At 57.0% G+C, this 25,966-nt stretch overlaps 1 protein-coding gene across 2 annotated transcripts in view; it reads right to left on the bottom strand.

Annotated features, from left to right (window-relative positions):
- CAMK2A (calcium/calmodulin dependent protein kinase II alpha) overlaps nucleotides 1–25,966 on the bottom strand; it is a 28,729-nt gene continuing 2,763 nt past the window's right edge. Inside the window, exons 2-19 of one of the 2 annotated variants that reach the window (XM_061360135.1) lie at nucleotides 23,179–23,273; nucleotides 19,828–19,887; nucleotides 16,774–16,828; nucleotides 16,389–16,454; nucleotides 14,907–14,979; nucleotides 14,572–14,674; nucleotides 13,980–14,063; nucleotides 13,440–13,534; nucleotides 12,923–13,045; nucleotides 12,066–12,149; nucleotides 10,744–10,786; nucleotides 9,226–9,266; nucleotides 5,421–5,453; nucleotides 4,292–4,340; nucleotides 3,323–3,398; nucleotides 2,473–2,567; nucleotides 1,874–2,111; nucleotides 1–1,751 (exon numbers count right to left, since the gene is read on the bottom strand). In XM_061360135.1, the coding sequence (XP_061216119.1) occupies nucleotides 1,879–2,111; nucleotides 2,473–2,567; nucleotides 3,323–3,398; nucleotides 4,292–4,340; nucleotides 5,421–5,453; nucleotides 9,226–9,266; nucleotides 10,744–10,786; nucleotides 12,066–12,149; nucleotides 12,923–13,045; nucleotides 13,440–13,534; nucleotides 13,980–14,063; nucleotides 14,572–14,674; nucleotides 14,907–14,979; nucleotides 16,389–16,454; nucleotides 16,774–16,828; nucleotides 19,828–19,887; nucleotides 23,179–23,273 (1,408 nt within the window). In that variant the 3' untranslated portion in view covers nucleotides 1–1,751; nucleotides 1,874–1,878. The remainder of the gene's footprint in view (nucleotides 1,752–1,873; nucleotides 2,112–2,472; nucleotides 2,568–3,322; nucleotides 3,399–4,291; nucleotides 4,341–5,420; nucleotides 5,454–9,225; nucleotides 9,267–10,743; nucleotides 10,787–12,065; nucleotides 12,150–12,922; nucleotides 13,046–13,439; nucleotides 13,535–13,979; nucleotides 14,064–14,571; nucleotides 14,675–14,906; nucleotides 14,980–16,388; nucleotides 16,455–16,773; nucleotides 16,829–19,827; nucleotides 19,888–23,178; nucleotides 23,274–25,966) is intronic. The other variant, XM_061360136.1, reaches the window with a different exon arrangement.

Genomic DNA, 25,966 nt, shown 5'->3' with positions numbered 1-25,966 from the left:
TTTGTTTTTTTATGTCCAAAACAAGCATTTTTTTTTGTTCATTTCTTTTTTTTTTTCATCACACGCACTGTCTAGAAAGTTAAACGCCATGCAGATGAAAAGAGTGGAGCTAGAAAGTTCCCCCAGAGCAGCAGTGCTGCAGGAGCCTCACCTCAACGAGCAAAGAGCTTCCAGTTGGGAAAAAAGAGAACAAGAAATGGAAGAATTGCCAGGAAAATATCCAACCTCAGACCTCTCCCTGATGGCGAAGAGCTGAGACCAAAATTCCCCTTCCCGGCCATGTCTTCTGTCCTGAAAGCCATGTCCCGATGGCTCCCTAAGAGCCACTGCCTGGGTTTACCCTGCAGGAAGACCCATGGGGTGCAGGAAGGTGCCCCAGGAAGGTGGGTGCCCCTGGATATGGGTTCCTTTGCCCACCCAATGCTTAGGGATGGGATGGGGTGGGGGCTGGCATCCGCAGGACCCCTGGTAGGAGCATCGTGGCAGCGCAGCCCATCTCCAAATGTAAACGCAATGAAAAACAGCAACCCCCAATCCCACCCCCTCCACCCTAAACAGTTGAACATTTCTAGTTATTACATAAAGATTCATTTCAGCAAATACTCAAAGTCAAGTTACGAAATACACGGAAGGTTGTTCTCCCTATAAAAAGGCATGCGCTCAAAGTAGAAGACAGCTAAAGGCTTGTTTGTTTTCTTCAAAGCAGAGTTTCGTTACTAAAGCTCGCATTCCTCATTGTCGCTGGAAGGAGTCGGGTGGGTGATGGAGGTTTGCACCCCGAATCCATGCCCAGCTCAGTTGCCCCCATCCCAGCATGGGGAACACTGGATGCTGCATGCGAGGGGCAGGGGTGGACGATCCAGGATGGGTGGTGGGTGAGGAGGGCACAAGAGAAATGCTGTCACCATGGCATGGCTGGGAGAGCCCCGGCTCCCCGGTGCCAGCGCAGTGCTGGGAAGCAGTCATCTTTCTCCTCTCTTCTCCCAGCTTTTCTGGTTCCTGCTCCAACAGGAGAAGGGAGGAAGGAGGGAGAGCACCCCCGTCCGTCCGGAGCCAGGGTGCAAACCTACTCGCTTTCCTGAGGAGTCAGCCTATGCTCCTGGGAAGGGGAAACAAACAGCCTTTACTCACCCATCCAAACACTGCCCTCCTCGCCTGGGGGCACGTGGAAAATGGGCTTTGCAGATGGTTTAAATCGTGGTTCCCCAGTCAAGGCTGCCTGGAAGCAGTAGTTCGGGTCGGGAGCAGACAAGAGCCACGGTGACGGACAGGGACCTTGATAGCAGCAAAGCAAAATCCACTGCACACAGGGAGGGTACAGCACGGAGTGGCTCCAAACTATCCCACCGCCTTCCTCGTCCTCAGGGGGCTCCCGGCGGAGGTGGAGATGGAGATGATGAGTCCGAGCCCAACTCAGGAGACGTGCTGGGTAGTGGGGGGGGGTCCCACCAACGCCATGCAGCTGAGGGCACATCACCTCACTGGCCAGACACTCGGGTTTAGGTTCGTGGTTTCTCTTTTCTTGGTTCATGCAGAGGAAGGGGGCCCCGGCGGGGTGGAGGGGTTCGATGGGAGGTTTGCGCGGTGCCGGCAGGGCTGTTGCGTGTGTGCGGTGAGAAGCGAGGGGTTATTCCAGCGGGAACCAAGCAGCAGAGCCAACAGCCAAAGTCCCGTAGGTGAAGATGTCGGAGGGGGCGTCCCCTTAGTAGTCAGTCAGTGACAAACCCGACACGGGCAGGACCGCGCTTCAGCTGCAAAACACAAACCAGGAAGGGAAGGAGCTTGCTCCGACCATCGCTTTGGCAGAGCATCCCTCTCCTTATCACCTGCATCGTCCCCTCCTGCCCCCCACTCCCCATCCCCGGAGCCTCACAGGGGTTACTGCGGTAGGACCGAGGGTGCACCGGATCTGTGGAAGTGGACAATTTGCCATTTGCCATCCCGGCGGTGCCAGATGCGGGTCTCCTCGGACTGAGCAGTGCGGGGAATCCCCCCCGCGTCCACATACTGCGTGATGCGGATGTAGGCGATGCAGGCAGACTCGTCTCCCATCAGGTGGATGTGGGGATTCAGGATCGTCGTGTGCACAGGCTTGCTGTTCCGGGACCACACTGAAGAGGGCACAAGGACAAGCGGCTTTAGGCAGGGGAAGGAGTCTGGGGGGCTTTTGCAGTGCGGGAAGGGAAGATGCTTGGTTTAGGCTCTCTGCTTGGTGGGGATGAGTCAGTGCTGCCCGGGTGGGTTCAGGATGGGTCCACCTAGCAAGCAGCTAACCAAACAACTCCTCTGCATGCAGGCTGTCCCCAGCTGACCTAACAGGCTTGATTCTCCTGCTGGAATCTTCCAGATCAGCCAGAGATGCTCCCAAAACCACCCTTACCCTCCTCTCTGCAGGAAGCTGATGGAGATCAAGACACAGCCGGGCCCATGGGAGGTGGGAAGGGTCCCTCAAGATGCAAGGGGGCTGCTTACGGTTTTCGAAGTAGAATCGGTGGAAATCCAGGCCTTCCACGAGGTTGCCCAGAGCCTCGGGCTCGAAGGCAGTCATGCCAGGGTCACACATCTTCCTGGGGAGGTAACAAGGGGAGAGGAAAGGGAGAGGTTATCTCAGGCATGGAACTCTGCAAGCCCATGCTCAGGATGACTCCCTCAGCAAGTAACTCAAGCAGAACACTGACCTCAGCCCTATATGCTGCATGAAGCCCACCCCACCTCTCCTCCAGCCCACTGACTGCAGCCAGGACCCCAAGCAGGCAGGGTAAATTCTCCATCATCCACCATCTCAAATTAAACCTCCCAAAACACAGCTATCTTCTTTGTAAGAAATAAAAACAGCAGGGGAAAAGTCATATTCTCTGCTCTGCATCAAAATATCCCTGCTGTGATTCTCTGAGGCAGGGATGAAGACCTGCACTCGCTCAGACAATGCTAATTAAATAGGCCTTGGACACAGAAGGGTACTCTGAAGAGCATCAGCTCAGCAAGTAGAAAGCAGTTATGCTTCCAAACAGCCTGTGGCAATCTGGATATAATGGATACCATGGATGCAATGTTCCTTCTTCCACCATAAATCATGTTTACAGTCATTCATCTTTCTGCAAACCAGAAATAGGCTCATCCATAGTAATGAGACCAGAGAGCTGTGGTCAGCTTAGTGTGAGAGAAGCATCAGGTTTGGAAACTGATGTTCCCTGCCTCCCGGTTTCAGTGCTACACCATCACATCAACCTCATCACCCTGGGCAGCAGTAAAACCAGTGGAAGCACCCACTCTGGGAGGCTGAGCCCACACCCCGATCCAACCCCATGCTGAGCATACTCACGTGTAGGACTCAAAGTCACCATTGCTTATTGCTTCGATCAGCTGCTCTGTGACCTTAATGATTTCTTGCTTCCGTACTGTTGGTTTAAAGAGAAATAGAAAATAAAAGGAGAACACAGAGCAGAAGTGCTGGTGTTGCAGCATCAGTGAGAGCTCTTGTTTTCATTAGAAACAGACCACATGGCTTTGGGGGACTTTGGAAACTATCCAGGGAAAAAGCAGGGGAGCGACTTGGGAGAGAGATGTGGGAAAGGGCTTTCACCCCTGAAAGTGAGGGTGGCACAGAAAACCCCTGTGTCTTCCTAAAGAGCAAAAGGGTTAATCACCGAGTGGTGAGCTGCCCTTGGTCCTTGTCGGCTCATCTGGGGCAGGTTCAGCTCCCTGGGACGCAGGAGCTGTCAGAGGCAACCCTGGTCTTATTAACAACGCTTTGCTTCAAATGCAAAGGAGCATCATGCTTGATTTAATTCAAGGATTGAGGAGAGGGACACCCACCACTTCCCAAGCACCGCCTGCCTTCCCCAGGAGGACTCATGTCCCATTAACCCTCGTGTCAGGCCAAAGTCCATCCTGGTTTGTGCTGAGATCGCTTTGAGAGTCTTTACACATTAGCACCGATATGTTATTCCCTGGGTTATTCTTAGAAAGCTGACTCTGGCAGGCAGGTGGGAGGCAGGGATTTCCCCTGGAGGCTATTCCCAAAGGGCCATTTCTTTCGGAGGAGCGGGTAGCTGGGCTGCTATCCCTGCAGATTCCTGCTATTTCCATGCCTGCTTTCAGGGAACATCCCTATTTTGGGAACACCCCATCCTCCTCACCATTCAGAGGGTCAACATCTGAAAGGCCCAGAGGCAGCTCCATGGTGGTGGGTTTCTCCAAAGCCAGTATCTCATTAGAGATGGCCAGACTAACAACCCCGGGGCACCCTCTGGAGCATCCTGCCCGCTTCCCCGTGTGCCCCCAGCGGTACCTTTGGTGTCTTCATCCTCGATGGTGGTGTTGGTGCTCTCCGACGATTCCTGAGCAAAGAACAGAAAGGAGGGACGGGGCGGTGAGAGGGGCCATCTCCCCACGCCAGGTGGAGCTCGTGTGTTCGACAGCCCCCCGAGTCCGACCCGACTGTGCCGGCGGATGGAAAGCAAGGAAAACACCAGCAGGTCCAACCCGTCCTCAACCACAGCTCTAGGGCAGCGCTGGCAGAGCCCTCCCTGACCTCCACTCCTTGTAGCCAAGGGCACAAGAGCTGGGCTGTGGAGGGTCCCGTAGGAACGGCGCTGCCTTTCCTACCGACACCTGTGGGGACAGAGATGGGGCAGGTCCAGGGGGGTTTGTTGGGTTCCTAGGAGCGTTGCCGGAGGGGCAGGGAGAGGGGCTGTGCAGGGGTGGAAGACACCATGTTGACTGTACGATAAAGAGAGAGATGTACAAATTAACAGCGAGGAGGAGCTGGGATGAGAAAGAGGGGACTGTGCAGGAGTGAGAGAGACCACACTGACCGCAGAGTAGGGAGAGAAATGTACGATAAAACAGAGTGCTTCCAAGACCCACATGGACCATCGAAGGCTGAGACACAGCTCTTTCAAGAAACAGCTGAGCACTACACAGATTTTGGGGGGAAAGAGGGGTTCTGACCCCCTGTCTCTCTCCAGGAGCCCCATCAAGGCAACTCTGCTAGCGGAGCTAGAGCAATGGCTCTGCTAGCTCTTCCCAGCAGAGCCTTGCTTATGTATTACCCATAATACCCCGATGTAGGTTGGCAAGGTGTCCCATGACCATACAGTCCCCGCAGAGGCATGGAAGGTGTTTCTCCAAGGCTCCTTGGACCGATGCAGCCTGCAGACCTGAGTCAGGAGAACTGGGAGAAACGGCATGAGAACCCATCAGCAAGAACCAGGGCTGGCTTCCTACCAGCCGGTGGCCAGCAAGTGCCTGCACCAACCCTGTTTATGGGGTTTGTGGGTGATACAGCTTTGAGGATGTTCCCTCCAACCCCGGTGTCCCTTCTTCCCTACCCCGAGGTAACTTCCAAAAACGGGGGGAGCTGGAGCATGTGGAGGCGCCCAGCAATATCGGCATTGAGGAAGACGAAGGACACTCACCATTAACTGAACGCTGGAACTGGACTTTCTTTTCTGGAAAAACAAGGAGAAGAGATGGAACAGGAAGAGACACAGAGTGAGAAAGGCTGAAAGCAGCACGTGAGAGGCAGCAGCTCCTGAGCCACCCTTCGTGTCCTCTTGGAGGGTCAAACGAAAGGCACAGGGGGGGCAACCTGCTGCTCCTGTAGGGATGTGCTGCAGGCTGTGGTGCTGGTGGTGCCATGCCAGCTCCCTCCCCGAGTTCCTGCTGGCACCTGATCTGCCACAATCTCTGGTGTTGCTCATCTCAAGGACCTGGCTAGTCCAAAAGGGAGTCCCCTAGGACTTGATGGCCACTCTGGTGGCTTTGTGAACAGGTTTGCAGGGACAGGAGTGGGATGCTGAAAAGCTAAGGCAGCTCCACCACCCTGCACCCTGTGTGTATGCCATACTGACATTTAGGCTCTGGAGCTGTTCTGAGTGCATCTGCCCATGCTGCTGACTAGTGTGGAGATGCTCAATTAGCTTTGGACCCAGACCAGTACTAGTCTGGCTGGTTTAAAGCCAGCGTCGCTTTTGCTACTCAACCTCACAAGGCAGACACACCATGTGGGAAGCTGTCCTGAGCACAGGTCCAGTGCTTTCAATCAGGACAAGTCTCCTCCAAAGAGAAGACCTTACACATATTTATCTCCATTCCTGACCACTACCACTAGGCTTTAAGGCTTTGGGGTTGGATGACCCCATAGCCATGTTTCTGCCGGCAACTCCAAACTACTTCTGGACTCTCCTTGTTGTGTTCTGCTTCCCATCTCCATCTTTAATCTGCCCAGGAGACAGGGGACGTGCATGCTGGCCTCATGCCCTTTCTCCATCCTCCGGGGGATGAATCACAGCAGGCAGCAGGGAACACCAGCGTGCAGGAATTAGAGGCTGCAGCGCCAAATAGCGAAGTATTTACCAGCACATTTAACAAGGCACTGGCTCTTCCTGCCCTCACAGGGGAGAGCAGCACACAGAGTGCAAACCTCTTGGAAAAGCACATGGAGCAACCCATTAGGGTGCATGTGTGGGCTGCAGTGTAAAAGCTGTTGCTATCCATTCCCCCTCACTGCTCCTTTCACATCCTAACTGGCTCCCAGCAGCAGCATCACTGAGATTCCCCCTCTACTGATGCAGCTCTCTCCTCCCTCACCAGGTCCTACATTAATCCTCATCCCTCCTTCACCAAAACAACAGATGTCCTAAAGGGCAGCGTGAGCTGCAGTACTTCAGAAGGAACCTCGTGTGGAACAGAGCTGTTGGAGCGGGGCTGACAGCTTCTGCTACCCAAGGATGTGAGAAGGGGCAGCAAACTGCAGGAGTTTCAGACGCAACAGAATGCAACACAAAGCAGTGACCGCGTCGAGTCTGGACATACAGTAACAGGATGCGACACGGGGCAGTGAGCTCATTAATTTAGGACGGGACAGGATGTGACATGGGGCAGTGAGTTCATTAGTTTACAATGGGACGAGATGCGACACTACACAGGGCAGTGAAGGTATCGTAACTGCTGGGACCAGAAGACTTCCCACAGACCCCAGCGCAGGGCTCGAGAGGGAGTTTTGGTCCCATGAATGCTTTAGTAGGGGAGGAACCTCCTCAGGAGGGTGTTCTGTAGTCCTCAGAGCTTGGGCTAGCACCATCCGCGTGCTGGAGGGCTGTGTGGGCAGGCTGGGAGGCAGCAACCTGCTGCCCACTGCATAGCTTTAGGCAGGAGCAAGAGCAGTGGCTGCTCTCATGGGGATGGTCAGTCCAGTAGCTTCCTCCATAAGGGGACACAACTCTTCCTGCAATGACCCACACCGTGTAGGCTGACTCACAGCCCTGCTCTGAGCAGGCAGGACTGCTCCCTTCCCACCCAGCCAAGGCAGGTTTCCACTTTCCTGCCTCGCTTTCCCAGCAAGATGGAAAGAAATGACCACCGACCAGTGATGCCCTGACATGTGCCAGCTGCCCATGGAGGGCCATCAAAGCTTTGTCCAGAGCACCCAGCCTCCCTGTGCCCCATGAGTGGGTTATGCTATAAATCCCCCCAGATTAAGCATGGGAATGAGGTGCAAATGGTAATGCTGAGGGTGGCCAACATAAGCAACCTGTTGGGAATGAGTTTGCCTCTACTTTGTCTTCTCCTCTTCTACCTTCTGGCCATCTAGCCAGCTTGTCTCACCTCTACTTACTGGAAAGGGGGCAGTAAAAGTGCAAACTCATTCTGCAGAGCCTGTACACCCTCTTGAGCTGAGTGTTAGCTGGCTGGCTGCACTCAGGGTGAAGCCTCACTTGTTGCTTTCCACTCTGCAACAAGGGGCTGAGGACTGGGGATACCAGTCTGAAACCAGACCCTCCTCACTGAGTTGTAGTGATGGGCTAGAAGCCTGTTTACCCAAACCAGCTATTTTGCTAGAAGTGCCCCACTTCCCAGGATAACAGCTGCCCCCAAAGCTACTTGGAAGTCCAAGAGGGAGTGTCATTAGTAAGTTGGGCTGGCAAATGGTCTTCTATCACCACACCATCCCAGGATTGCTAGAGATGGAATTCAAAGCTGTCTCTTTCTGCTGGGCCAGGCCTGATGAAGCCTCTCCCCCCACCAATCTCCTTTATGGCTTAAAAATGCATCTCCTGATGGCTCTCACAGAATCATATCATAGACTCATCGAATGGTTTGGGTAGGAAAAGACCGTAAAGCTCATCCAGTTCCAACCCCTGCCATGGGCAGGGACACCTTCCACTAGAGCAGGGTGCTCCAGAATTGTCTGTTGTGGAGCTGAGCCCAGGTTTGGAAGCTGTGCATGGTCTCAAGCCTTGCAGGCTTGTCCTGTCCCAGCTGCTGGGTCTGGAAGGACTGGGAGAAAGACAATCCAGCCCCAGAGGCCTGGCTCCACTGAGGAGGGCAGCAGCCAGCTGAGGGCTCTGCGCTCCCAAAACCCTGCTCCCCTCACAGGGTCCCTGTGAAAGGGCCCGAGGAAGGAGAGCAGCCATGCTGCAGTCAGGCTCCCAGAGCTCTGCCTCACCTGTCCTGTGGTGGGGAATGTGATCGCACACGCTCTCCCTGCTGGGTGATGGCTTGTGTCCGTGAGGGAACAGGTAAGGAAAGGCCTTGGCTGGACCGTTCCTTCCTGCAGGAGTTTGGCACTGCCAACCACCACAGCTCCATATCACAAGAAGCTGCTCGGCAGCAGGATTTTGCTGCCTCCAGGAGCCACCTTGTCATGGCCTGGCCCCACATTGGAGGGTCAGGCGAACCTGAGGGCTCTGCAGGCCAAGAAAACAAGCACCAGCTTGTTCTGAGAGCATCAGCAAGCCATTTATTCTGCCAAGTATCACCAAGCTCCTTCGCTCTGCCTGCACTGGGCACAGCGGGCCAGCAGTGCTGTTGAGAGGGCTGAAGACACTCATGTGCCACCCAGCAACACCTCAGCCCTTGGGGACAGGATGGGACAGGATGGTGGGGACGAGCCCAGCCCCACCAGCCACACGCTGGGGCGAGCAGGAGATGCAGCCACCCATCTCACTCGATGGGTGAACCCCATGTCCCCCGTCCCCTCTCCTGGTCCAGCCTCTGCCTCTCCCCTTCCCTGGGGGTCAGCAATGAAGCGCTCTCCTCTCTCCCCTCTCTGGGTGCGCGGTGCACTGCCTGTCCTGGCAGGAGCCGAGCACGGGGACACACAGGGACAGCCGGGCCAAGAGCTGCCCTTTACAGCACCGGGTGCCGCACGGAGAGCCCACCGCAGTGCCCCGCAGCAGCGGAGGGCAGGCGGGACGGGGCGGCGCGGAGCGCGCTTACCTTCACGCCGTCATTCTTCTTATTGCCACCGCTCTTGCCTCCTGGAGAGAGGAGGAAGGAGATCAGGAGAGCCAGGCAGGGCACCAGGACCAGCAGGGCGAGGAGCAGCAGCATGGTGCCGGGCGGCAGGGATCCCTCAGGAACACCGGCGTTCGTCCTCTCTCCAGCACAACCCTCACGGGTGACCGTCCCGGCCTGCCCCGTTGGCTCCAGCCAGGGGCATGCCCCGTGTCCCCGCGTCACGCTCTGGGGGCCGCAGGGCTGTGTGCAGGGGGTGCTGGTGCCCCAGCGTGGTGCAGCGCTGTGGAATGGGCTCCCCGCCTGCCGCCCTCTAATTTTAGCCCCACGCTGCCGGGATCATGTGCTGCGGGGCCGCCGACAGCTGCAGCCATGCTCTGGCATGGATGGGAAGCAGGAGCCTGCCCCAGCGCCCACCGCCCGGCCCGCACAGGGACACCCCGGCATCGGAGGGGCTCAGCGCCATCCCCTGCCGCGCTGTGTGCGTGGGGCAGGCAGCGCCATGAGCGATGCTTTTGGGTTTCCTGCCCTTTGATGCCGCGTGTCCCGGCGGCGCGGGGGCTGACACCGGATCCCCCCAGCTGCTGGGCTGCTCCAGCCCCACCGCAGGCTGCCCACAAGTGCTAAATGTGGGACCAGCGCAATTCCCCCCCATGACAAATGCAGATACCAGCCATGGACACAGCCCCAGCACCCAGCGGGGCCAGCAGCACCCATCTCCTACACCTCGCTCCTGGGGCGCCTTGGCAAAGCACCCATCTAACACCAACCAGATGCCACCAGTCCCTTCCGTTAGTGTGCCAGGCTTGGCTGGCTCGTCCCATCACTGCAGCACCTCTGTTGGGGCCATCCACAGTGGTGGGGAAGGCTGGAGGTGACAGCGAGAGGATGAGCTCTGTGCCTGGGAGTGGCCAGGATGCACTGATCCCTGCCTGCAGAATCCTACCTGCAAGGCTTGCTCCGAGGCAGCAGGGTGTCCCCAAGAGGATACTGGGCCAGGGGAGCTTGTAGCTGCACCATTACCTCTCCCCATGCAAAGGTTGGTTCCTTGCTCTGCTCCTGTGTCTCTATGCAGACTCTGGGATATAGGGAGCAGGAGGAGATCCCTGCAGGATCAAACCCGAGGGACCCTGCTGCCATCTGTCTGCAGTGCCTCCAGCACTTTCATGGTGTGGAGGATGCTCTCCAGAGCCACAAACATCTCCGTGAGGACACTAAAGCAGCTGCTTGAGCCCTGGCTGCCTTCGGCACCCACATCCTTACCCTAGCACAAGCCAGATGGTTGGATGTAGACTAAACCTCTGGTGATCTCTGTGCCTCAGCCAGACACCTCTTCTCTTGCATCTCAACCCAGCCTGGAGGTACCAGGTAACATGGCCTGTACCAGCATCAGGCTGCAACCTCAGCCCCACTGTGACACCAGAGACAAAGCCGGCTGCCAAGGGACCCTAAGGGTTTGCCTTGTAAGACAAGGAGGTGAGCCCCGGAGACGGCACCTACCGGAGAAGTTCCTGGTGGCCAGCATGGTGGTGAGGATGGCCCCCTGAAAGACACAGAAGGCAGAAGGAAAGGGTGTGCTGGGCCCTGGCCCCCTGCATCCCTCCACTCCCCCCAGCCTTAGGAATAGAAAGCCCTGCTCATCACCTGTCCCCAGCCACCTCGCTGGAAGGAAACAGGCCCACGGGATGATATCCTCCTCCTGCCATCAAAAGCATCCCTGGGTACCCGACTCCACCTCCCCAGCGTTGGGTTGCATGCTCCAAAACTGCCTTCCCTCCAGGATTAAAGGGATATTAAATGTCCCCGGGGCACATTTCAGTCTCTTTCTACCTTGCCCTGGATGTAGCATGACTCCACTGACCGGGGCTGGCAGCAAGGGGAGGCACCGGCAGCGGAACCGGATTTCATTGCAATTAAATCTGTGCCAGCTAAGTGCAGCAGGACAGGGGTTTTTCATGGGAGCCACGCAAAGTTCACCACCACAAAATAACATCCATAAACATGCTTCCCCTTTTCCAGCTGAGGCTACCAACTAACTGCTCAGTGAATAATGGGATTACTTCAGACTGATTGCTTGCAGTAATGAATTACTATTTTGAAGTGTGTGCCTGAACTAATTTGATTACTTGTCTAGCCAAAAAGTAATAATAGTTTATAGCCAGTTTCTTTCCTTGATAATCCTGTTAGTGGCCTGCAGCTGTACTGCTCTGTGCCACATCACCTCCAGGCCTGGTCACGGCACAAAGCAGAGCTGTCCCATCCTGTGTCTCCGGCTCTGGGGGAAGCACTGTGATGTCCAGAGCTTGTTCCCAGCACTGTGCTGAGGCTCAGAAGCGCCAGGAAGGTGGGTGCTTGGCAGTGAAGCCTGGGGAGATGGTGATTTCAGAGGGGGTCCAGGCTGCGGCACATGGCAGCATCCAAGAAGGGGAAGCCTGTGTGGCTGCTGGTGTGGATGAGCCAGAGCTGTTTGCCTGTCTATGGACCACTTAGCTCCCTGCCTGCCTGCTCATCATGCAAAGGGGCTTCCCTGTCCCTCTCAGATCCATGTCCTGCCCCACAGAGGAGCTTCCTCAACAGTGACTCCAGTGGCAAAGTCCTCACCTCAGTGCCCAGGGCAGCCGTGTGCCTCAGTGCTTTCCCTCACCGTGGCTTTCCTCTAACCCCAGTCAGATGCAGCCACCACTGCACTCAGTCTCTTTCCCCTTCTTTGCAGCGGGGCTCCCCAAATGTCTGTCACCCCCATGGCACCACCCTCTCCTTTCCCACATGGGGAACAAACCCACCATGCATTCTACAGCCAGCCTGGAGAGTACGAGAGTTACCTTGAGCTTCCTCCGGGCATTGAACTTCTTCAGGCAATCCACCGTCTCCTGCCTGTGCATGCATGATGCCACAGTGGCACGGTGCTGAGGGGAGAGAGACACGGCTCAGAGCGGGTCCAGGGTGGGAAGAGGCTCCCCCAGCCCTGCTCTCACACACATGCACACGTGTGAGATCTCCTGTGGCCAGGGCACAGGCCAGAGCTGCCTGCAGCAGCAGCAGCAGCAGGAGATGGAGCTTTAATAGGCAGCAGGAGATCACAGCTCTGGAGTCAGCAGGATCTGCTCTGGCAGGGGGGTGCAGGCAGAGCTGGCTGCCCCCTGCGTTAACCCCTCTGCTGACCAGTCAGTGTGCTTGGGGTCTGCACATGGTGTAAGACCCCAGCGTTAAACCCATGGGCTCCCCCTGCCTTTAGGTGCTGATCCAGGGTGAGAACCAGCAGCGGGAGCAGTGGGGTGCAGCGAGCAGGGGGAAGTTGCTGATGGGGTGTGTGGATGGGTAAACACGAGCCTGCTCCCACCATCCCTGAGAAAAGCACCCCCCCCCCCAGCACATTGTAATGCCAAGGAACCAGCCTGTCCCCACCAGGGCTGGGAACATGTGTGTCGCTCCCATCACCAGCTCCATGGGGATATGCTGTTTGCATTCACACTCCCGGCTTTTCTCTGCTGCAAAGCCTCAGGGGAAAGACTGCTCTGAGAGCACTGGGAGGAACCATGCCAGGAACCATCTTCCCAGGGTGGAGAAGAGAGCCAGGCAGTATGTTTGATAACATGTGCTCCCGGTGAGATGTTCCCCTCTTGGGAACCCCCACATCTCCAGATCTTCGATCTTAACCACTGAGTGCCACCAAACTCACTGATATCCAGGGATGCTTCAGAGCCTCTGCTGCTGTGATGCGCTTGGATGGGTTTATGGTCAGCATCTTGTTGATGAGATCTTTTGCTTCGGGAGTCACTGTGTCCCACTCAGGGGATGGGAACTGCCAAAGCAAAGGGATTAGGGTGAGAGACCGCAGGGAGCAATAGGAGCAGAAGCCTGTTGAGTTGATGCTCCTGCAATCTTTTGCTCCTGCCTATGGGACAGGTTGGGGAGATAGTAGCAACTGCAAGGAGCTGCCAGATAGAAAACTGAAGAGCAGGAGTGGAGGGAGAAAAGTGGAAGGCCCAGGATGAGACCTATCTGTCCTGCAAAGTGGAACTGAAACAGGTCAGTGTGCACATGGGCACGGCAGCTTGGACAGAGCAGAGGAAGGAAACTTGCTCCCATCTGTCTGAATTTGTCCTGGTTACTCTTCTGGAGCAGCAGGCTGCAGGGCAGGGACAGCAGGAGAGAGGGGACACTGTGAAAGGGGGGAGCAAGACACACCCACTCACATCATAAGCCCCAGCCTTGATCTGCTGGTAGAGTCGGTGCTGGTCTTCATCCCAAAAGGGCGGGTACCCAACCAGCAGGATGTAGAGGATGACGCCTGCCCAGGAGAGACGTGGGATCAGTGGGAGAGTTCATTGTTGGAGGTATGAGCAAACTGAACCCAGGGAATGGCCTGACTCAAGCAGAGAAACTGAGACATCAGGGGAACGGGAGGATTTGCTCCCTGAATAAGGAGCAAAAGGCTTGTTGGTGGGTCCAGCTCCATGCTGATGTGCTCAGCACCTGGAGAGATACACGGTGGCCACCATGCACAGCCTGAGGCTACGTGCCCTGGCAGGGCTAGGCAATGCCTCCTCCCCACTGCGAATGGAAGAAGGCTCCCATGTGGCTGCTGCTGTGCCATTTCCTGGGTGAATCTTCCCCCCTGACCTCCTGAGACGTGTCTAGCAGCCGTGACTCAGTACATGCTGGATGAACAGCCTGCCTCATCCCACGCAGCCAGCCCGGCCCTCTCCTGGCATTTCAGCCCCGGTCTGACTTACCACAAGCCCACAGGTCCACGGCTTTGCCATAGGGATCCTTCCGGAGCACCTCGGGAGAGAGGTATCCCGGGGTGCCGGCGAAACCTGGGACAGAGAGCCCGTCACACACTGCCAGGGTGCAGCTCCCATCCCCACACAGCTCACCAGCAGCGCCACGAGAGCCAAGAGCCCTGGTCCTGGCACATGCCAACCCAGCGGGACAGGCACCCTCCCTCCAGAAACCTCTGTTTATCCCCAAAGCAGAGCAAACCGTGACACCCCAGGCTGGCGCATCAGCCTGGAATGCTCTGCCATGCACATCCAACACTTGGAAGAGGCTTTCCTCCACAACCCCTGTTGCTGGCTTATCGGGCTCACCAGGACATGCTGGTGACTCACCAAGTCCTGTGGAGCTGTTTGCCTGTGCCCTGGGTCAGTACTGGGCTGTTTCCAGGGGCTCAGCTGGAGCCATCAACCTCTGCCTCCCAGGCTGGTGCGGCCAGGATGCTCCCATAACCCGGAGTTCAGTTCCAGGGGATGTGCATCCCTCCCGGAGCATCCCCTGACCAAACAAGGGCTGGAGCATGCCCCGCCTCGGGCCAATCCTACTCACCAAACCACGCTTGCTGGTCCCCCTCCACCTCGATGGCGAGGCCGAAGTCAGCCAGCTTGACGGCAGCACCCTTCAGCTTGGATGCCAGCAGCAGGTTCTCGGGCTGCAGGAGGAGAAAGGGGTTGAAGAGGAGCAAAACACGGACTTCAAGGACCTCTCTAGCCCCTTTCCCTTGTGCTGTTTCAGCCCAGAGCTGGTCTTTGCTCTGTGGCTCTCCAGAAGCCCTACATGCTGTTCTTCGCTGCTGTTTCAGTTGCCTTGGAGGACACTGGGCATTGCTCCACAGGGTTTTGCATGGCATAGGGGGTTCACAAGCACTCCCCTGCAGCTCCTACCTTGAGATCCCGGTGGACCACCCCCATCTGGTGGCAGTGCAGGACGGCCTCCAGGATCTGCTGGATGCAGTGGCTGCAGGAGAAAGATGAGAGCTCATGGAAGTGCCAGTGAGGCAGAGTTCCCTTTGACACTGCTGCTTGGGTGCATTTCACCCCCTGCCCCTCTCCCCATCGTGCACCCCACCAGCAGCCCTGCAGCACAGCTCAGTGTCCCCCTCACCAAAAGCCACACCACCATAGAGAGCAGTTGTAACCCAGTAAGACACCCAGCCACTGCAAGCATGGGGGCTATAGCTGATCCCATGGGGTCCCCATAGAAGCAACAGCAGAGGGGAGCTGGAGACCAGTGGTGTAGTCACAATGTGAGCCCAGATTTGGTGTCCGAACCCAGATGTGCTGCTCAAACACAGAGGTACCCTTCACTTCAGCCCCATTTCCCTGGCCTCCTCTAGCTCTCCCTGTGTCTGTTGGCTTTGTGTCTAGTTCATCAAACCCCATCTCTGCTGCACGCATGAGAAAGGAAGGGAAAAAGACCAAGGCGATGATCGCTTCTGCTCCCAAACAACTGTGTCCAAGGCAGAACGCCTTTATTTACATCTATTTGATTTTATTTGCATGACACTAATAAGTGGATGAGTTGTAACTGGATTCAGCGCAGGCAACCCATTAAATGAGATTGCTTTCTGCAGTATTTCCACACAGACAGAGCTTACCACTCCCTTGGACCTTTGTACGGGCTATGCTTATCCTGGGGGCAAAGCCAAGAGGCACAGCGATAGCTGGAGAGATAGCTGTGTGAGAGGTGAGAGCCCCTGCTGTCCCCTGGCCAAGCTGCATGGACTGAAGGGGTGGCTCTGATGGTCCCAACCCCTCGCCTTTGCAGCAGGGTACCTGGTGCCAGCGGGACGATGGGAGGAAGCAGAGCTCCAGCACATCCTCCCACCCAGCCTGTCTTTACCGCTCCTCCTTAGTGCTTGCAAGTGGTAAATGCCAGAGAGAAGCTTGCAAACGATGGTAGTGCGGCTGCGAGGGGAAGGGGTGAGGACTGTGTGCAGTGTCTGTGCTACCACGCTTCTGGCTGGGGCACCAGCATGGTGTTGGGCTTCCCCCCTGCCAGACCAGGGAGCCTTGGTCCTTCGCAGGGACCTCAGATGTAGGCTGGGCCATCAGCCCGGGGAAGAAGGATGCTGCAAGTGATGGCTGGCAGAAGCCTTATTCAAGGGGAAGCCATCCCTGCAGTAACACACTCACTTCTTGGCGCAGGGGCTGAGTGAGTTAAAAAGAGTTGGGTTTGTGGTTGGTTTTTTTCCACTACACATCTGGTTTATGTGGATGTGCCGCAGAGCGGCTGTAAAACACCTCCCAGCATGGAAGGAACTCGGGCTGTGCAAGCCAGACACGCAGGACCCTGGGAGGGAGCAGCTCACAGGAGAAGGGGACAATTGCTGTCCCCTCCACAGCCCGGTGTGTGTCCGTGCTCACCTGGCATCCGCCTCGCTGTAGTACTCCCTGGCCACAATGTCCTCAAACAGCTCCCCACCGGTGACCCTGCAGGAGAACAGGGCAAGTCACACTTGGCCATCTCAAAGAGCTGGGTTGATTTACAGCACACTCAGTGCTGGCAAACCCCTCCAAAGTACCACTGCAGCATGCACAGGGGGAGCATTGGGTGTGCAGGGCACAGACTGCCCTCTGCCCGGCTCGGGGGACCCAAGCTTGGCTCAAACCCAGGCTGTGGGAAGGTTTTGAGTGAGGTGACGGATGGGGGAGAGTTGGGGGGGCTGTGGGATGCAGGGTGCATCACCCTGGTGTGGAAACAAGCAAGCAGCTGCTGATGGATGAAGAGATGCCTTTAACTATTACTCACAGGTCAAATATCAGGTAGTGGTGGCCCTCTTCAGAGATGCTGTCATGGAGCCTCACTGCAGCAGAGACAGAAGGGTTACGGGGTATGTTTGTCTCCCACCCTGCTCCCCTTTGCTCCCCTTTGGGCACAAGCAGGAGCTGGGGCTATTTTCCCTGTTGCTATTGCTGCTGGCTGGACCCCAGCACATCCCCAGCCTCAGGCAGGGGTGCAAGGCTCAAAGGTCACATCCAAATCAGGGACTGCCGGGACTGGTGCCTGGCCGAGGTCCCGGGCAGCTGCTGGGCTATCTTGGGCCCTGGGCAGGCTGCAGGAGCGGCAGCCCCAGCCCTCTGCCCCCTCGGGGTACAGGGAGAGCTCAGCCAGCCCAGACACTGACACTGCTCTTGTTTCCGCTCATGACCTTCCTTTCCTCCTTGGGCGGCCTCAGGTCAGGGATACCCAGGAATCACCTCGGGATAAGTTCCCTTTGGAGGTAGCACTCTCCCTGTCTCCCATCTCTTCCCATGGGGCTGCATCTCACCCCAGTCATCACACCAAGGGTCACACCACGCCAGGTACAGGTTGGTGCAAACCTCTCACCCTGCAGCAGGTTCTGGTTATTCAGGCTTAGATTCCCACTTGGATGCTCCCCCACTGCTGTCCTCTGCAGACATCCCCTGCACTCCAAAACCTCTGTCTGCTCCCTGGTTTTCTCCAGCTCATAATCCCAGCTTTTCTGCCTTCCTCTGCTGGAAGAAACATATTTCCTCCTGTTTCATCCTTCCTGGGAGGGATTTGAAGGTATTGCACCAGGGATCCTGCAGAAGCCAAAGTGTTCAGTGGGGGATTAGGTGGGTTCAGTGCGGATAGGGTCCGTGTAATGATAAGCAGATGGTCTGGATACAACTCCTGCTTTGGGAAGCCCCATTGCCTGTAGCTGCCAGGAGCCAGGAATAAGGTATAAGAAAGAGCAGCTGCTCTAAATATAGCCTGATCCTACAAGTATCTGTTACTGGCCATAGTCACAAAGAGCTGTGCCGGCCAAACCACTCCAGCTCAGCACCAAAAGCCAAGGCAGGGGCAGGACACAGTATCAGGACTGATTAACCTGGAGTTAAACCTCCAGGGCTGCGTGTAGCCAAAGTTACCCCAATAAGGAAAGATTCCCTGCGAGGAAATGCAGCTTTGGGAAACCACAGCTCCCCCTGATACATCCCCCAGTGCCGTGGATGTGCTGCAGGTCCTGGAGCTGCCCTCGACCACCCGTGCGAGGCTCTCTGCACAGGGCTCTCCTGCAGGCACTGTGCAAAGCACAGATTGGTTCCTCCAGGATCGCAGCCACAGCGCGGCGTTCCCATAAGGAGATGAAGGGGCCCCTCCTCACAAGTAATGGGGCAGCAAAGCCCCTCAGCAGCTGGATGCTTCTCCTTGGGACAGATGGAGAGCTGTTCTCTGCCTTGCCTTCCCTTGCCCTCCGCAGCAGTGACTCTTCTTCCTCTCATTAGGGCTGGTCTGCAGTGGCAGAGCTCATTCTAGCTCCTGGTGGGTAATTAGCTGGCTTGTGCTGCAAGCAAGGGAAGCTGGAGCCCAAGTTTCCAAGCAGCAGGAGCAGTGGGGGGGATGAAGGGAGAGAGGGTGTGGGGTGGAGAAGAACCTCCTGGGTATAAATAGCGGAGATAGGGCTGTTAGCATCTCATGCCATTAACCCTTTCCAGCCCTGTGCTTAGAGCAAGGGTGCTCCGAGCCTGCAATCTCTGCAGGTCATGGCCAGTGAGGAGTGGTGCAGGGATGAGGGAGAAGGGAAAGCAAATGGGTTCCTCCATTTCCAGTATTTCTTGTTATTCACACACTTTACAGCACAGTTCCTTCAGGTCTCAGCAATCCTTACATCCATTTTGGAGCAACGGAAAGGCTCCAGATGCTGCTGTGACCAGGGCAGCCTGCGCTTCCCACCAGGACTGCAGGGAATGGGGTCCTGCTGAAGCAGGGAATGACGCAGGACGGCAGCTGGATCCTGCAGTGTCCAGCACCCCAGCAATGCAGGGCAGAGCTGCCACTCACCCGTGTGCCTCAGGCAGATGGAAGCTGACAGGCCCCTTCCAAACTGCAATATTTATGGAGTGGGAGCCACATGGCAGGTCCCAGTGCCCTGGGTCTGTCCCCCTTCATCTGCTGCAGGACATCTTGGGAAGGACAGATCCAGGCCACCCGGAGCAGCGAGGGCAGCATGGAAGAGCTCCCAGCTCCTGGCTGCAGGTTCCAGGGCTGCAGAGCTATTGTCCTACCCCTAAACGCTTTCCCAAAAGGATCCCACTGGTGTTGGCACATCCTGGGGTGCAGCGGAGAGGGGATTCATCCCCATTCCCACTGCCGAACCACCAGCATCAGCATCACTCTCAAAGACGGGGTTTGGGAATTCTTTTTTGCTGCAGTTTTTTCCCCTCCCTTCTCTCTCTTTCTCTCCTTCTGGCCTATTTTTGTCTTTTGCAGGGGCTCAGGAGTTTTCCTGCAACAGCTTTTCCGAAGGAGGCTACTCTCAGATGGACGGTCGGTGGGAAAGTCTTCGCTTCCCCCCGCCATCGCTCCTCCTACACGCCCCGTGCTGCTGCTGCTGCTCCAAGCTGCAGCCGCTTTTTGGAGCATGCAGAGGAACACAGCACCCGGGGAGCGGGAGAGGAGTAAAAATAGCCCCTTGCAGCCTGCTGGGGCCCCGCTTCTCCCTGAGGAGCTATGGCCAAGTGGGTTAGATAGGACCGACCCCCCCCCCTGCACACAGTGGAAGCCTTTCTCCCCATGACCCCGTTTGGAGGTGCTGCCTCCCGTGAGGATGAGGAGGGATGCTCTGCGGATCTACAGGGCAGGCACTGAGCCCTTCTCCATCTCTGGGGTGGTGGCTGGAGCACAGGGGAAGGACAAACAGCCCGTGGTGCTGCAGGTAGGGTTATGTTATTGATAGGGGCCCCACAGCCCTGGCAGGAGCATGGGAGAGCAGGGGGGCATGGAGCCAGCATGGAACAGTGGCACATTTGCCCGGCTGCTCGGCTGGCAGGCAGGGAAGGAGCAGGATGTGCTTACCGATGTTGGGGTGCTTCAGCAGGCGGCAGATCCGGGCTTCTCGTTCCAGCTTCTGGTGATCTGAAAGAGGCAACAGCCCTAAATTAGGGTCTGGGGAAGGAAATAATGTGCTCCCAGCTCCTGCCATGCTCTCTCGGATGAGCTGCCAGCACAGGGATGCTGATGGGGATAGAGCAGCTGGCAAGGAGCAAACCCATCCTTTTTCTGCTAAAGAAGAACGGGTCTGGGGACATGCTCAGCATCAGGGCCTGATGGACAGTATCCCAGCATGGCTGCAGCCCCCAGCCACCAACACCACAGGCAGTCCTGGATGCTGGAAGATCCCTCACCCTCTTCTCTCCCTTCCGTTTACTGAACCACCCCCAGTCACCTCCAGAATACCCCAGAGCTGCCCAAGTGATCACTGCCAGCAGCACTTGCTCTGTTTTCTCTAATGCAGTCAAGCACAAGCACTCAGCAAGGGCATTCCTGGCCCCACATGGTACAGTTTGAACAGCTGAAGATAAAGCCGATCAGCGAGAGATGTCAGGCTGAAACAGGGCCATCCACTTCACTCCCTTCTCCATCCCCAGCCGTTTCTCATCAGGTTTTTGCTTTCTTATATCACAAAACCCCGGCTCTGAAAACCTGCTTTGGTCTGGTGCCAGTCCCCAAACAGGCAGCACAGGTCCATCTCCCTGCCTTCTGCCAGGCTCAGGGATGTGAGACAGCAATGCTCCGGGTAAAGCAAACTGAGTTGAGCCAAAAAAGCCTCCTCTCTGGGGCAGCTCAGAATGGTTTCCAAATCATTTTGTTTCTTTTTCCCTGTCTCTGCACTTCTCTCCTTCCTTTTACCTGCCCCAGCCACCCTGCGTGGAGGTGCCTTGTCTGGAGGCACTTCACACTAGAAGGAACCCAGAAGTGAGGATATAATTAGAGCTGCTTGTCTCTCAGTGCTATCACTGTTACCTTGCAGATTCACACCCCAGAGTCTCGCTCTGCATCAAACCAAACCTCATTGTTTCTGATGCTGAGACATCAAGGCGCTGCAGCCCCTTCACTGCTGGGGCTCCAGCATCACCCATGCAGCAACTGTGGGGCTCGGCATGGGTGAGACATTCACCCTGGGGCTTGGGGTGGGTTCTGCAAGCCAAAGGCTGGGACAGTCTTGTTGGCCTTGTTCAGCCCCCAGCAGTGTTCCCCCGATGGGGAGCAGCCTTCCCAGGTTGAGACATGTCAACAGGGACAAGGCAGGGTTTAGGCTGTTGCTGCTCACAACCAAAATCCATTGTGGGGTGTAGGGCAGGGAGAGGATGTAGGAACGGTGTGACCAGTGAGGACAAGCACTTCTCTGGGCAATGGGGAGCTGCTTTCTGCCCCTCTTTGCTCCTGCCTGACAGTGACCGTAGGTGAGTCACTGATATTCCCTTTTTGCCTCAGTTTCCCTGTCTGCAACCTGGAGCCAAACGGCCCAAGGGCAATCTCATACACAGCAAAGCTCCTTTGCTTGCTTAGAAGAACCCAGAGATCCCAGTGAATGTGACCCCATCCCCTTCCCACCACAAACCGCCCGACTCAGCTCCATCTCCTGGCTGAGCCGCGGCACCTTCAGCACCAAGCATCCCCCCCCCCAGGCGCTGCCCCCTCTTTGTACCCTCGCAATCTGTCACCACCAAAACGCCTGCGAAGGCAAAGCCGGGCACAGGCGGCTTGGCGGGAGGCTGGTGTGCTTTGATAAAGTGCAGACAGCACGGGGAGGGAGTGGGAGACCAGCGAAAACCGGGCGAAGAGGAAAATGGATCAGGGAGATGAAAGGGCGGAAGAGATGGAGCGCTTCCAAAGGGGAAGGGGCAGCGCTGGAGAGCCAGTGGCATCCAGGAGGGTCTGGGAAAGGAGTTTATCCCTATGGAGTGAGGGCTGGGCACATCCCTGCGGGAGAGCGGCTCTTTGTTCGGCTTTGGGCATTCCTCGCAGCACCATCCCCTGTGTTATCACTGCAGGACCGGGGTTTCAAGGCCATCAGCAGAGGCAGGCGGTGATTTCAGCAGGGAAAATGACCCCGGTGAGGTCTCTCCAGGGGACAGGGACACGAAGCTGCGGCAAGAGGATGGAGAGGGGCAAACCGGGGGAGCGGGCGAGCGGAGGCAGGAGGGAGCAGAGGGAGGGCGGCTCAGTCCGCTGCTCCGGGCCAGGAGGTGTTTGCTGCCCACCCCGCTGCGGAGCTGAGCGCCGAGACCAGTGCTACCAGCCCGAAGCCCTGGACTGGGAGCCTTCAGCCTCAGAGGAAGGGAATGGTCCACATCCACAAAGAGGGATGCTGGGGAGAGCAGGGGGGAGCTCAGCATCAGCGCCGTGCCTCTTCGGCAGCACTGCAGGAAGGAGATTGCAAAGCACTGATTTAATTTGGGGTCAGAAAGGAGCTTGTCACCGTTTTCTGCATTTCGGTTTTGCCATTGGAGGTGAGCAGTGGCATTAGGGAAGGAAACCAAGGAGGGAGTTAATTAAACCCTCGCTCGCTCCCGGCACCGATCCTGCACTCCCTGATGGACCCGGCCAGGAGGAGCCAGAGCCAGGGGCACGGCAGCTGCTGTCCCATCCTCTCCATCCTCTTCATTGCAGCTCTTGTGTCAGATGCTCTGGGGCAGAGCGGTCCCTGCCTCGGGGCAAGGACTCACTGAAGGTTTTCTGTGCTGGCACAGCTCAGCCTTGCCCCGAGGAGCAGCCAGAACAGATCCACCAGTGCCTCTTCCAGCAGCAGCATGCTTCACCAGAGCGATTAATGAGAGAGCAGCAAGGGCTGAGGGACCATCCCCAGGCAGAAATGAAATCAAACCCCCACCTGAAGGAACTTCCTATCTCATTGATGCAGGTACGTGAATAAGGGAACCTGCAGCCCCTGAGAGCAGGGACAGAGGTCACCTCTCAGAGGTGATGCTCCCAAAATAACTGTGCTACCCAGCACTGAAGGCTGGCAGCAGTTTGACTTGCTGCAGGGCTGTATCCATCACTGTATACATGGTGTGTATCCATCACTGGATACAGGTTCACCTGCAACATGGTGTGCAGGGAGAAGTGGGGTCCTGCAGCTCCCCAGCGAGGTTGGGGTCTGGGAAACCCCCAGAGCCTTGGTATATCCATATGATTGGACGTGATGCAGTGAGCAGCCATGAAGACATCTCCTTGGGATGTTCACAGCTCAGTGTGTACCACATAGAAATAGGGTGGGATAAGGGGTTCCTCCGCTGCACGTTAAACACCCCCTGCCTTGCTGCACATCAAAGGCATTGTCCCAGAACCATCCAATGGAGACAAATTCCTTCTCCAGAAACCCTGCTCGCCTCTCACCTCCCCAAAAGCACCGTCAACACTTACCTCGAGCAGACAGCTTCTTGGTGTTGATGATCTTGGCTGCATACTCTTGTCCTGCCAACACCTTCACACATCTCCGGACAATGGAGAAAGCACCCCTGGGAAGACAAGAAGCCAGAGGGAGAAGTGAAGGGCTCAGCTCTGAATGTTCCTGTGGGGTGAAGGACAGGGATGGGGCTGAGTGAAGGGCAGGGAAGGGGCTAAATTGGCTTCCTTGCGCCACTGTCCTTGGGGAATGAAAGGGACAGGCACATGGATGAACACAGGGTTTGCCTCTGGGACACCCCAGGCATCATGCACCTTTCCTCCTCCTCTCCTTCCCAGGCTCTGCTCTACCTCTTCCCTGGGATAGAAGGGGCAGTGATTTACCATGGATATTGGCTCCGAGGGACACCAGGATGGCTGCAGTCACCACGCAGCACTCTGCAACTTCACTTCAGTCTGTGTGTGTGGCTTTGCATGCTCTAGGCCATGCGATCACAGCAGCACTTTGCAGAAGGGTGTGAGCACCAGCCATGGGTGCAGGCCAGAGGTGCAAGGTGCCCCATATGCAGAACTGGACAGGATCAGCACAGGGGACCTTGCAAACCAGGACCATTGCAGCAGAGCAGGTTGGGTATTAATGCTGCTGCTGCTTGCACACACATGAACCAGTGCACAAGGGTCTCGTGGCAGGAAAACGAGCATGAGTGTTTGGGATGCTCCCCAAACCAAGCCTCTCTGCCCCCATACCCCACAGTGTGAGCCCTGCCAGCTCATAGCACTGAGAGCACACCAGCGCGATGCTGAGAGCTGCGGCACTGCACACACACACACACGCATGCTCCAGCCCTGCTGAGCACAACCTTTGTACCAGGTTCCTTCCCTGCCAAACCTTCCCAATCGCTAAAATAACAACTATCAAAAGCACTCCCACCTCCAGCCCCACCTTCCCCCCCCCCCAGCTCCTGCTCCCTGCTGAGGAATAAAAGGCCGCAGGCTGGCGAGCACCAGCGGATAATTGATTTTACTGGTGGGGGCGGGTGGAGATGGGCAATTTGGGGTTGAATGGGATCTTTAGGAGAGCAGGCGAGCGGCGGGGTGCGGAGGGATGGAGCTGGAGCCCCAGCAGCGCCGGCAGCCCACGCGCCCAGCGCCGCCGCGCAGAGCATCGCTCACGGCACGTGCCAGGGGAACAGCATCCCGGTGCTTCCCGGCCTCCCCATCCTGCTGTCTGATCCCGGCTGCTGGAACAGCTGAGCTCAGAATATCCCTGTAGTGTGAGAGGGGGATAATTGGAGAGGGGGAGCAAGATGCTTTGTATCCAGCTTGCCGTGGGTGCGGGAGATGGGAGCCATCACCAGCCCTGCAGTGACGCTCTCCCCATCCCGCTGGGAACCCCGCACAGCCCGGGACTGGGGGACTCCTGTGTATCCCTGTGACCCATCTTTCCTATTCTTTTCTCCTAAAGACACATGTGCTGCTCTTGCAGTGCCAGGGATGTCTGCAGCAGCGAGTGCAGGAAGCAGGGAAGCCCTCACCCATCCAACCCAGCTCAGGGGCTCTGTTCCAGCTGCAGGGTTTTGCTGCAGGACGTGACATGGGGTTAGAGGGACGTAGATGTCCCGGATGCCCTGGAGGCTGATCCCAGTGCCCACAGCCACTCACTCATCCATCTATGCAAACTAAACCGAATGGCAAAGAGGGAGCCGTGGGATGTGGGATGCAGCATCCAGGGATGGGATGCACTGCACTGGCACAGAAGAAGGTCTCGCACCCCTGCCTGCATGCATGGCTTTTGGCTTCACTGAGCCTTTTTAACAGAAACCAAATGTCTTTTGGGGCTCCATGAAGGACAGGCAAGACCCTCTGAGCCCGGTGGGCAAAGGAGACACAATGCACTGGGTGCAGGACACCCTGGCTACAACACATTTGCCATAGCCTCATCCCAGTCCTAGTCAGGTCCTTCAGGGAGTCCCTCCTGCATCGGGGCTGCCTGCAGGCAGTGCAGGGGGTACCAGGAAAGGAGCTCAGCCCCATCTGGGTGCAAGAAACCCCTTTGGAAGGAGACATGTCCTGCTCTCTGGCCATGGGCAGTGGCGTGGGTCAGTTCCCTCCTGGGGTGCTGGCTCTTTGGATGGACCCCAAACCTGTTGGCAGCTGGCGGTCCCCATCTCTGCCTAGCTCTGAGATGGGGCACCCATCCCAGATGTGACAGCATGTCCCAGTTTTAGCACTGGACCACGAGTAGTGACCACATCCATGTCCCCCCCCATCAGCTGCCATTTCAGGGTGCCCCTGGACCCTCAGCCCAGCATCCAGCCCTGTCCCTCCAACCCCGAGCTCCAGCACCGCTGCATCCCAGCCCCGCGGCCCTTGGTCCTTGGGCCAGGTACGACCCATCCATGCCTCGGCCCCACGGCCTTCCCCCGAGCAGCCGCTCTGCCACGGGGCTGCTCCGCTTCTCCCTTTTTCACACCTTCCCTGCCAGCGCTGGGCTGCGCTGCTGCCGCCCTCCCTCTCTTCAACACCTCCTCCTCCTCCGAGGCATTTTATCTCCTCTGTCGAGAGCGCAGTGTGGGCTGGGGAGTTTTTGTTCCTCCATGTTTGCTTTTTCCCCTTGGTCTCTTTAATAACCCCCGTCTCCCGCAGCTCGGCTCGGGCCGCTCAGTGCCGTGCTTGTCCCCAGCCTCACCCCCGACCTGCCGTGGAGGAGGATTTGGAGGTGCCGATGGAGCCGCACCTCGTGTTTGTCCTGCTCCAGGGGGGCCGTGGGCAGGATCCTTCCCCACTTGCTGCTCCCCACCTTCCC

The sequence above is a fragment of the Neopsephotus bourkii genome, unplaced genomic scaffold, assembly GCF_033783945.1.
Source record: "Neopsephotus bourkii isolate Nb327-2 ecotype Australia unplaced genomic scaffold, CSIRO-AGI_Nbou_v1 NB_1016, whole genome shotgun sequence".
Classification (NCBI taxonomy): Eukaryota; Metazoa; Chordata; class Aves; order Psittaciformes; family Psittacidae; genus Neopsephotus; species Neopsephotus bourkii.
The sequence above is the reverse complement of the archived record's forward strand: the minus strand, read 5'-3'. Positions and strand labels throughout refer to the sequence as shown.